Source organism: Staurois parvus, unplaced genomic scaffold, assembly GCF_062004578.1.
Source record: "Staurois parvus isolate SC_StPar_1 unplaced genomic scaffold, SC_StPar_1.0 ptg000137l, whole genome shotgun sequence".
In the NCBI taxonomy this organism is placed as follows: domain Eukaryota; kingdom Metazoa; phylum Chordata; class Amphibia; order Anura; family Ranidae; genus Staurois; species Staurois parvus.
The window spans coordinates 15,476,775-15,488,881 of NW_028317933.1; the positions used below are offsets into that span (position 1 = coordinate 15,476,775).

Consider the following 12,107-nt stretch of genomic DNA (forward strand, 5'->3'; position numbering starts at 1 on the left):
GTAGAGTTCTTTTCTTTTTTGGGTCACTTGACAGCACGTTTTGAATGCACATGGTATTTACACCCCTTTTTTGGAGTTGGTTGCACTGCGCTTATTAATGCTTTATTTGCATTCCTCAAGATAGTGAGGTATTTTTGACTGGATATGGTGATGTATGGGGTTTTTCCATTAGCGGCTCACATTGAAGCCTGTGGATGAGTGTACCCGTGTTACATATCTGTAGCAAGATAGATCATTACCTATTGATTCCTTTCCTGGGATAAATTTATCTCTTCAGTAGAGAGTGTGTGCATCTTACCTGATAGGCATATGATCAAACTGCAATTGTTTTGGCCACAACTTAATCCAAAAATGGTAAGTAATCTAACTTGACATGGTGCTGGCAACCATGTAGATGCAAGGGTTGGGTTCACTGGTTAATAATTGTAATTAATTCATTTAGGAGATTGTAGCACAGTGCTTTGCAGTCTATAAGGTTTTGAATTAATGCCGTTCAGTACATGCATTTTTTATAAAAAGCCTAATAAAGGTAAAATTTATATTTATCAATTGGCTAAATTGGTGCGTAGGAACATGCATCCTCGTCCAGTATAGACTTGTTGATTGCCAAATATGATGATTTATAATTAGAGCTTGCTAAAAAAAAATAAAATGCGAACTCACCAGATCAACTTGGCCAACAAAGTAGCCAGCAATTTTGTAAACACAGATCCTGTATGCCTTAGGTATGATGCACAGTCATGCAGAATCTTAGCTAATCTTAGCTTCCTGAGGACGTGCTACACACGAAATGCATTGAGGCTTGAGCCGCACACACTCCTGGTTCCTCTGACATCACTTCCAGGCATTGGAACGCACACCGAGTGAGCTGTTTGGGTTGGTGCTCCCTGTCGCACCTAAAATATGTGAGTGGAATATATATATTTTTACACATTTTAAATAAAGAATTTGCTGCACTATGATTATTTTTCTTGGCCTTTTTCTGAGACATGGAGAAGGTGGTTAATATCTTGTGATTGGATGAGGTTGAAGGATTCTGCAGGATTGTGCATCATACCTAAGGCATACAGGATCTGTGGTTACAGGTTTGCTGGCTACTTTGTTGGCCAAGTTGATTTGGTGAGTTCCCATTTTAGCCATGCGCAGTGGTGGAACAGTTTAGAGTCGAAAGAATTAGACATCAGTTAGACTGTCACATTAGAATAGACTTTTTGGGATCTTGGATTTCACGTTTCTTGTGACACAGTATTTTCTATTCATGTTATGTTGATTTCTATTTATTCTATATGACTGTCACATTTACACTATATTGGTGAGCGCCTACTTTTATTAATTGCACATTTATGTAAAGTGTTGTTTCATTTAAAAGGGCAGCTGCTTTTATTTGTTTTTATATATTTTTTTTATTGTTTTGCCTATAATTTTGTTGGGTTTGGCGCTGCTTCATATTTTAATTAGAACACCTGTTCAATTGCTTTGTAATAAAAATTGCTAATCAGCCAATCACATGGCAGCAACTCAATGCATTTAGGCATGTAGACATGGTGAAGGAGACTTGCTGAAGTTCAAACCAAGCATCAGAATGGGGAAGAAAGGGGATTTAGTTGACTTTGAACGTGGCATGGTTGTTGGTGCCAGGCGGGCTGGTCTGAGTATTCCAATAACTGCTGATCTACTGGGATTTTCACACACAACCATCTCTAGGGTTTACAGAGAAGAGTCTGAAAAAGAGAAAATATCCAGTGAGTGGCATTTGTGTGAACAAAAATGCCTTAATGATGTCAGAGGTCAGAAGAGAATGGGCAGGCTGGTTGCAAATAGTAGGGTCAGAATTTGGCGTAAACAACATGAAAGCATGGATCTATCCTGCCTTGTATCAACAGTTCAAGCTGGTGGTGGTGGTGGTGGTGTAATTGGGTGGGGGATATTTTCTTGACACTAGCAAGGTAAACTAATAAAGTGGCCAGTGAGTGTATAAGAACTGTAATGCCTGATGATGGATTTGTAATATTGTCTGGCAAGTCAGTTTAATCTCAACTTGATGACCTTGCTTTTAAAATCTGTCATAAGCAATGTCAGGTCCCTGTGCCCAGCCAGTGACAGGACAGTGAAGGAGCAGGAAGAGACTGATGGGTCATCATTCTCTTCTTTCCTTCTGTTAGCACATGTGTATGATTGACCAAAAATACTGACCTTTCCCTGTCAGAGTTCCACTATACAGGAAATTTCAAGAGTACTTTCATTAGTTGCTCAACCCTAGCTTTAGCTTTGTTTTTTTCATACTTACCTTTTTCAGATGTGTTAATGCCAATAACATGATGCATTGGATCCTTCTCCTCTTTGCCTCTTCTTCATCTCCAAGCAGTCCTTCGATGTTTCAAAGAGTGGTGCTGAAGTGATAACATTATGTCAGGCTTACCCCTAAAATCAGTGATCAGGCACTATAGCTGGCTTCTGTGTTCTTCACCTATAGCAGCCCCCTTTCCCATAAGGCAAGCAGACCAAACCGATTGCTCCTAGGTCTTATACACAGTGCTATAGTACCTGGCCACCATGCCGGGGAAGGCGTGAACTGAGCACAGTAAACAGATACTGGCAGTTGGCAGACAAGCAGAGTGGTTCATTGACAGTCCAGGTACAAGACAGGCAAGGTTCAGAGTAGTCAGCATCAAATCCATAGTCAAAAGGCAGGCAGAGTTCAGAAAATAGTCCAATCTAAGGTCATAAACAGCAGAACCTAAACAGCAGAACAGGGCAGACAAAGAGGGAGCTTGCAGCATGTGTTAAACACAATGTCACAAGCATGACACTGAGGGTTTAGCTGGCTTAAATTAGGTTTGGTCCTGAGACTGGCCACATCAATCATCCTGCAGGTGAACACGCAGACAGGGAGAATGCAGCTCAGCCAAAATCAGGATGCTGGAATCAGAATAGCAGCTAACAGGGAGCAGGAGCAGCTAACATGGAACAGGAGTGCTACATGCTCCTGACATGTCAGCATTGCTCTCTGCATCAATACATTGTGAATGAAAGACATAGTGGTGATGACCCCATCAGGGTAGGTTCCTTGAGCGCTGCATTGCCAGTATCTCCTCAGGCCATTGAGTAAAGTTGAGCAGGGGCGGACTGACAACTCATGGGGCCCCGGAAAATAGGGGATCATGGGACCCCTTTGTCCTCGCCCACACTCAAACCACACCCAAAAAAGCTTATAAAAGGTACCAAGGGCATCTTATGGGGCCCCTTACTGACCCCGGGCCCTCGGGCAGTGCCCGAGTTTCCGAATGGTCATTCTGCCCCTGAAGTTGAGTGAAGTTGGACACTATTTATCCTGGTAGACTGAGGACATACTGTTGGGGACAGCTCCAAATTGAAGGTGAGTTTTGCCTCCTTAAGCTTTTTTTTCTTTTTTGTAGACTGGCTGGAGGCCCATTTTATTTTTAAAAAAGATTTGGGCTTTAATTATTTTAATGACTACATAAATTATGTTTTGATATAAGACTGTAGTTTAGCTTTTAATTAGTAAAAAGTAAAAGAACATCTTGACCATAAAAAAAAAAAAACACAAATCAGGTAACAACTTAGACTATGCCATAGTTGCAATGCATACAAAGAACTATTTTAAAACACACACAATACACATTGGTACCCATAGCCAAATAAAGAACTGCTGGGATATTAGGCTGTGAATTGATTTAAATATAAATGTACAGGTAAGAGCAATATATACTGTATATATAGTAAACAAATGAACATATGAATAACTAAGTCTTTACCAACTGTCCCGGCAGAGAAATGGATCTTTTTACAAATCCCATATTCACAATATGGAAAGTATCTTGATGACAACAACTTGGTAAGAGTGACAGCTGTTGGTGAGCAGAATGTGACCTGGGAGAAACTTCTCGTGAAGAAAGACATCAACCTGGCTGTTCCACAAATCATGATAAATGTAAGATTAATCTATATATTTAGACACTAAAAAATAACTGTAACTTTTACTATAATGTCCTTATTTATCCTTAACACTAAATTACCTTCTTAGTGGCATAGAGGCTGTACGTGTAGATAAACCAAACCTTACCTTCTGCAACCTGCCCAGAAACAAAGCAGTGTAAATATCCTGTTTGGCACCCAATGACCTTTGAAATTGTCACATATGTATTGGGACCACTTATAAAATAATGTCCTTTCTGTATGCATGTGCCAAGCTAGAGGCCATAGATGGCCATTATCCTATATAGATAGACCTGCTGCATGGAACCCACTGAGTGGGTCACATATGTATTGGGACCACTTATAAAATAATGTCCTTTCTGTATGCATTTGCCAAGCTAGAGGCCATAGATGGCTATTATCCTATATAGATAGACCTGCTGCATGGAACCCACTGAGTAGCCAGACACCTCTCAACCCATTGCTGTTTGTGGTTAATCTGTTTGCAGAGTCAGTAGTGATCCTTTTGACCACTCTTTATTAACAATTTACTAATATTACTTGGTCAGCTGTATATTCATCAGAAAGAATGGTGTAGTCTACTAAATTGCAAATGAAGCAGATTTTTCCATAATTTTGCTCCTTTATACCACTTAATCCTTTATTTAAAAAAAAACACAACTATTCATATCAGTCTTCAAAATGAGTTAAAGGGCTAGGTTCACGTTTTCCAGAAAGTATCCTATGCAGTCAAGGGGCCCCAGTAGATATCTAAAACTATGGAACTTTTTTTAAAGCATTCGTCAATTTTACTGTCATACCCCCTGGAAGCCTTGCCAAAAACCTTTCAGTTAGCAGTCCCCACGTCCTGCCTTGTTGCTAGAATGTGAAAACCGTTGGACGTGAATCCCAGCATTAGTGCTAACCTGAAGAGTTTAACAATACATACCAGAAAAAGGTGGAAAAGCCTTTCTGGAAAAGGTGAAGTTAGCCTTAAAAATCTAACATACCCACCACATCCATACTTACATAATTGAAGGAAAGTCAGGAGCAGCCAGAGGAAATACAACAACAGTATCCTACCAAATTATTTCATAGTATGCAGAAGGGTGTGCAGCATGGTGCAGTGGCAGAAAACACTCAGAGTCCAGGTGCAGAGTAACAGGAATATGTTGTATTGCCTGTTGGGAAGTCAACCCAACCGGGAGCACTCACTGAACGTAACAGCAATGTATCAGTAGCAGAAGGTCTCATGTGTGCCGACAGCATCTGTCTCAAGGAGCAGAATGTGACCTGACCAGTGTATACCATATGGGGGGGCTTCCATGTAGGATGGTGTGTCCCTACACTTTCTCTACTCCTCTAGAGCCTTTCCCTGATGCTATGCAGTGTCCCTGACAAACGGGAGACCTGTCACTACCCTAGTCACATCTGAAAAGAGTGCCAAGCCCAGGAGCCAGGGTCTTATAGACTCTGCCTGACCCAAGATGGCCACCAAAGTCACATGGGGTGCCAGCATCCAAACAGATAGCTGTCCCCTGTGACCCAGGAAACTATAGAGAAACTAGGTTCCTCTTGACTTCCTCTCCCTCTGCAATGCTGTGCAGTTGAGTGCCACCTGCAGTGGAGAAAATAGACTGCACCTGCCTACATATGTGCTAAGGACATTTCTGAGCTTCTATAGGGCACAGGGACTGATATGGACTGCCCTACAGATCTGTAAATTACTGCTTACTATTACAATGCTTTAGAAATATTGGAAACAAATAAAATAAGACTGCTGTAATAATTACTTTTTATTACATGCAGTTTCTGGGATCTCCTGTAGTGAACAAACCATGCAAGGTGCGTATGATGTTCTCCAATCCCCTCAAAGAAGATGTAAAGGACTGTCTCCTGGTGATCGAGGGCAGTGGTCTGATGAAGACTCAGCTTAAATTACTGTAAGTGACTGCACAAACATCATCTTCACTGGGAAACTGGCTGTAGAATGTGTGTGATACCAGATAAAAGGAAAGTACCATTATAGATCAAACTATTGATAATTATGATGGTCAAACTTCTTTGTGTGACAGTTTAGCCTGGAAAAGTGTTATGAATTATCAGATACAGTAAGCACATTAGTGGCACCACTATGTCTTTCTTGGTACATCAGCATCTCCACTGTTGACTTCTAGTGAGCAATGGTCATCATGGAGTAGTGCTCATGTTGTACCATTGGTTCCAGTAACTGCCCCCCGCCACACCCATTACCTGCTCTGTACGCCATACATTTCCCCTTCTTGCCCAGGCTCTCCTGTGTGCCCCCACCCTGCAGTGCTGCCGGATTCTCTCCTCTCCTTCCCACTGGAAGCTGCAAGCACACAATAGGATCCTTCAGGATGGAGATTGGGGGAGGGGTTCAGTAAATATGTCACATTTACCAACCCCTTCCTTTCATGAATGAACACAATGAGTGATCAGTACTGATCATTGTGTTCATTCATAACTAAAGAATACTAAACTGTGTCTTTTGGGGGAAGGGGCTGTCAGTTTGGTTGTATAGGACCCTGTGGTTTATAACAGCAGCCCGGTGGCATACAGTATATGTACAGAAATAGATTCTTGTTGTTTATTTGTAAATATTGTTGTATCATTTACATACGCTGACTTTCTTTTTTTTATCAGTGTGGGTACCATGAAGAGTAAGGAAACATCAATTGTGGAATTTGACTTGGTTCCGTGCAAGCCTGGCCTCAAACAGCTTCAAGCCAACTTCAGCAGCAGCAAGTTCCAGGTCCTGAAAGGCTACAAGACTGTCATAGTCAACCCTTGATCTGCTCAGCCTCAGTTTTAGGAATTATACAGGACTTGTTTGGTGGGGTTGGGTGGAGTGGGAAATTTGTAAAGCCCTCTAGATCTTTGAGATACATTGATAGGAATGTATTATATGACAAGTATGGTACATGAACCACAGTATGGAATGGGATTTGTATATAAGACAATGAGTTTCTTCTTGTGTTTCATATGATTAAAAAGCAAGCACTAGATGTAAAATTATCCTGTTAACTGCTGATACAATATGGTAAACATGAGTAGAGAAAGTAAGACAAATGTTCCTCTCAGTCGGCTTCCAGTTAAAGGCATCTTCAAAGCCAAACTGAACTTTCAGTTTAAGTCAGCTAAATGCATTCCAGGCAGGGGCGGACTGACCATTTGCAAACTCGGGCACTGCCAGAGGGCCCTGGGTCAGTAGGGGGCCCCATGAGATGCCCCGAGTACCTTTTTCATAGACTTTTTTGAGTTTGGGCAAGGACACAGGAGCCCCATGATCTCCTATTGCCCGGGGGCCCCATGAGTTGTCAGTCCGCCCCTGATTTCAGGTGAATCAAAACAAAAGGCATGCAAAGTTTTACAGTTTGTTTCATTTGTAAAGCAGCCAATAGCCTGTGTAAAACAAGAATGTCTGTCCCCTGCAAGCTTGATCTCTATGCGGAAGCAGTGGTCCCTCTGCAGACACACCAAACACACCCCCTGCTGAGTCACAGCTCTTCAGTCAGCAAAGCTCATGTTCCCTTCCAATTGGAGAGCTCTAGATCTGATTCAGCAGGGGGGGGGGTCATGTTTGACCTCTGCAGAGAGACCAGTGCAGATTAATGTTTTCTTACACAGTTCTGATTTGATATACATAAGGATTCCAAGCACAAAAAAATAAAGAACTGGGACGTTATACAACTCATGAAATGCATCACTAGTGTATTTTACACTCATTCAACCTGAAAGTACATGTGTTTTTTTTCAGCATATTCAGGCATTGTTGGCCTATAGACTTCAATAGAAGTGCCTGTAAATATGCAACACGCATGTATTCATACATGAAGAACTGACCCCCCCCCCTACACACACACACACACACACACACACACGCAGACACACACCTTGCCCAGCCCAGGAAACAAATGTCTGAAGCTTGATACATGAGCAAAAATGCTTGCACAAAATTTCTAAAACTCCTGTAAATCTCTTGAAGAAAATGCATTAAATAATTGATACTGCAGGCAAACATTGCAGATGGTTTGTAAATATAATGATGAGTTGCATGATTTTCTAGTATTCTAAGAAATAAAATAATTCTATTTATTTGTGTTTTTCTTTATCGGGAATCAAACAGTATAAGGTTCCCAAATGATGAGAATTCTGTGTTGAATTAGCAGTCCCAAAAAGTGTGAAGAAGCCCTGTCCCCAAAGACAACATCGGTTTGGGAACATGGTGCGTTATTTAGTGGCCACTTCATAAACATGTTTGGTTATTGCATTTTTTATGCTTTTATTGACTCAGAAGAATGGAAGAAAACATATAGGGCCTATTTAGATTGCTGTGATAAATTGCATTAATGCACATGCATTAAATTTGACCCTGTCACCTAACTTAATTCCCCAAGAAGAGCTGTCCATGTAAATGGAATTCTTACCTCTACTGCCACACATGCCACCAAAAGTGGCTCCAATGATGGGGAATCAGATAAAGTTTCTTTATCAGTTTCTTCCACTGATCCCTATCCCTGAGAATTGCAGAGGACATAGGAGATCAGCGTTCCTGGAGGTATCAAAAGAAACTTCATCAGACAGTTTCTCTTCAGTGGAGCGGTGTTCAGTGGCACAGCTGGGTCGGGTCACTTTAACACGCAGTCAGGGGCAGACTGACAACTCATGGGGCCCCTGGGCAATAGGAAATCATAGGGCCCCTGTGTCTTCGCCCACACTCAAACCACACCCAAAAAAGCCTATGAAAGGTACCAGGGACATCTCATGGGGCCCCCTACTGACCCCGAGCCCTAGGGCAGTGCCTGAATGGTTAGTCCGCCCCTACACGCAGTATTTAATTTTAAAGAGGAACTTTACTCCCCCCATCCTAGAAAGCAAACTCACCTGCCAAGAAGATCAAGCATTGTCATGCTGTGATCTGTTGATCAAGCTTCACAGCTTGTGTCCCATCTTGGTGCACTTTGTCATCAGGAACCTGGTTGCCACTTCCAGGTTCAGGCAATCAAGCCTGAAGGATGTGCGGCAGTTTCACCCGCCCACAGCTCTGTGAAAGGACTCCTGCAGCCTCCTGGGATATGTGAAGGGGATATCCCAGGAGGCTGCAGGTGAAGGACATATCATTCTCACCTAGGGAAGAACGGCAGAAATCAAAAAGGTAAAACAAACAAACAAAAAAAATTAAAAAAATGGCAAAGCTAAGACATGCATACCAACTCTACTTTTGTGCCTATTGTCTTTTCTCTAGTTTTCATGAATCAGTGGGGTTTATTTACTAAAACTGGTTCACTCAGAATCTCGTGCACTACTTCAATGGAAACCAATCAGCTTCCAGGTTTTATTGCTAAAGCCTAATTGAACAAGCTGAGGTTATAAGCTGATTGGCCACCATACACAGCTGCACCAGATTCTGAGAACCAGCGTTAGTAAATCTCCTCCAGTGAATCAGCACCCACATTTTAATGAATCATATATGTAATACACATTTCTTTCATATATAATATACATAATCAGCAATATCCATTACACAGTCCCACTTGTTAATGTGTTTTTTGTTATATGACTCCAATTGGTAAAATGTTTTATTTATTTATTATAGTTACTTATATGGCGCTGTCAGTTTATGCAGCACTTTACATATATTGTACATTCACATCATCAATGTGAAGGTTACTTGATTCATGCAAAGCATCCTAAACAAAAAAAATATAGTCACATCATACACTTTAATTTTATAACATCAGCATTGTAACAGCAATACAAACAATAGTTATTTTTGGCACTTACTGGAAAAACTAGCCATCTTTTTCCAATACGTTCTGAATTCCCTTCATGCATTGCAGCTTATCTTCTGCTCATTCCTTTGAATTATCTTTGACTTCTAAGGACTACATATCCCATGGTACATTGCTGCCTGTAAAGTAGTGATTCCTGTACTGACTCCGCCTCCTGAAACCCCTCCTTTCAGCATCTTTGTAGTTCAGAAGACAGGCTCTGTGAAATATGTGACACAGTAGTGCCTGCTCACATAGAATACATGTCACAGAATTCAAGGAAGGAAATGTGTGGGGATCTTCACAAAGTAATAATAAATATTCTTTTCCAAATGCTACAAGGATGACAAAACATATCCTGACATGCCAGAGATATCCTAAAGGCATTAAAGAATACTTTATATGAAATGATGAGGAGCAATATGAAAGTGCAAGTAGCTTTTCCCTCCAGAGTTCACATTCCAGAAAAACCCTCTCTGCTGCTTCTGGATAATCACCAAGTGGTTCTACACCAGCAGCATTTTCAAGTAAGGAAGTGTTGAAAACCACTGCCTCCCAAAAATACACAGCCAGACATAGTCACAGAAACAACTCTACAAAGGGAAATTGTAATAGTCAATCCCATTTTAATTCTAAGGTTTCTACATTTTAAACTGTTTGATTCATATTTTAACTATATATACACAATCTGTTTTACTTAGTTTACTTTTACTTAAAAAGAATTTCCAGAGCACTATGGTTTAGCTAAAGAGAGAACACAGCTGTCAGGAGCGTGAAGTGTTCCGGCTTCATCATATCTGCTGGTTATATCATATCATCCTGGTTTTGGCTATGATGCACTCTCCCTGTCTTTATGTCCTCCTGCAAGGTGATTGATATAGCCAGTCTCTGGGTGGAGACCAAACCTGATTTAAGCCAGCCAATCCTGTAGTCTCATGCTTGTGATAGCATTTGTAATGTGTGCTAAAGCAACCTGTTTGTCTGCCCTGCTGCTTGAATTTTCCTGTGTATGACCTCGGATTGGATATCAACTATTCTCTGAAGTCTGCCTGCCTTTTGATTCTGATTGGACCTGACTACTACCTTGCGTTCCTTGTACCTGCACTGTCATTGAACCACTCTGCCTGTCTGCCGACCACAAGTGCCTGTTTGCTGTGCTCAGTTCATTCCTGCCTTCATGGTAGCCAGGCACAGTAGCAAGTTCTGGGGGCAACCAAGAACTGGTAGGCCTACTTGCCTTATGGGAAAGGGGGCTGCTATAGGTGAAGAACACAGAAGCCTGCTATAGTGTCTGGCCACCTGCGTTAGCGGTAAGCGTAACAACAGCAAACGAAGCTTCCTTTTAGACACAGTCTCTCATTTAAAACTGTGGACTGCACTTCCTCTGACTCATTCACTTGTGTATGAAAATTTCATTTAGAACTGTACCTCTGTAAAAATAAACAGACTTTCTATAACACATAGTAAGACAATGACAGACAGGAGAAAACAAAATAGAAATGGAGCCAAGACCCCGTTGGCTGAAAAGAGGACTACACAGTATTCATATGCAGTGTATAATATATACTTGACTAAACAGGAATATTTTTTAAGGAATTTATTTTTTATTAATCATGACTACAATAAAAAAGAAAGACATTCAATATAATATATAAATAGAAAATCTGCAAAAGTTTCATTTAACTCCTGATACTTGCAGCTAACTCATTTTATTCCAACAGCGCTTTTCTGCACATACAATAAGTTTGGGGACAACTGGCCATCACCCCTATGTATTTCAGCTTGTTGGACATCTTAGTTATAAACAAATTAATAAATTCTGGTGTTCCCAGTAAAGGTTACTGTAATACTACAGCATAGTATACAAGGACATTTTAGAGAATTGTGCATGTCCAACAATTTTGAGAAGGCCCTTTTCTGTTCCAGCATGATTGTGCCCCTGTTCCATGAAGACATGGTGTGATGACTATAGTGTGGAGGAACTTGAGTGGCCTACACAGAGCCCTTATCTTGTATGACTGATCACCTTGGCGTGATTGGAAAGTCTTCTGGTCCAACATCAGTACCTGACTTCACAAATGCTCTTTGGCCGAACGGACACAATCCCACAGATGTACTTCAAAATTTTGTAGAAAGCCTTCCCAGAAGATTAGAGACTGTTACAGCTCATGGCTTTGAAATGTGATATGCAAAAAACTCATATAGATGTTACAGTCTGCTATTTACAAACATTTGGCCATATAGTGTAGATCCCAGTTTTTGCCAGGCACCACCTACACTGAAGATGGCTGTGACCAGTATGACGTATCTGACACTTTGGAAAACACCTCTGCATACGTGTTGTCTGTCTGTCCTAACTGAACTATGCTTTTGCAT

General features: G+C 41.1%; 1 protein-coding gene across 1 annotated transcript in view; it reads left to right on the forward strand.

Moving 5' to 3' along the window:
* The window catches only part of LOC149465860 (protein-glutamine gamma-glutamyltransferase 5-like), a 58,663-nt gene extending 50,608 nt beyond the window's left edge, over nt 1-8,055 (forward strand). The window contains exons 11-13 of the mRNA XM_089673391.1: nt 3,792-3,952; nt 5,746-5,879; nt 6,604-8,055. Coding sequence (XP_089529517.1) covers nt 3,792-3,952; nt 5,746-5,879; nt 6,604-6,751 — 443 coding nt within the window. The 3' untranslated portion in view covers nt 6,752-8,055. The remainder of the gene's footprint in view (nt 1-3,791; nt 3,953-5,745; nt 5,880-6,603) is intronic.
* The last annotated feature ends 4,052 nt before the right edge of the window (nt 8,056-12,107 follow it).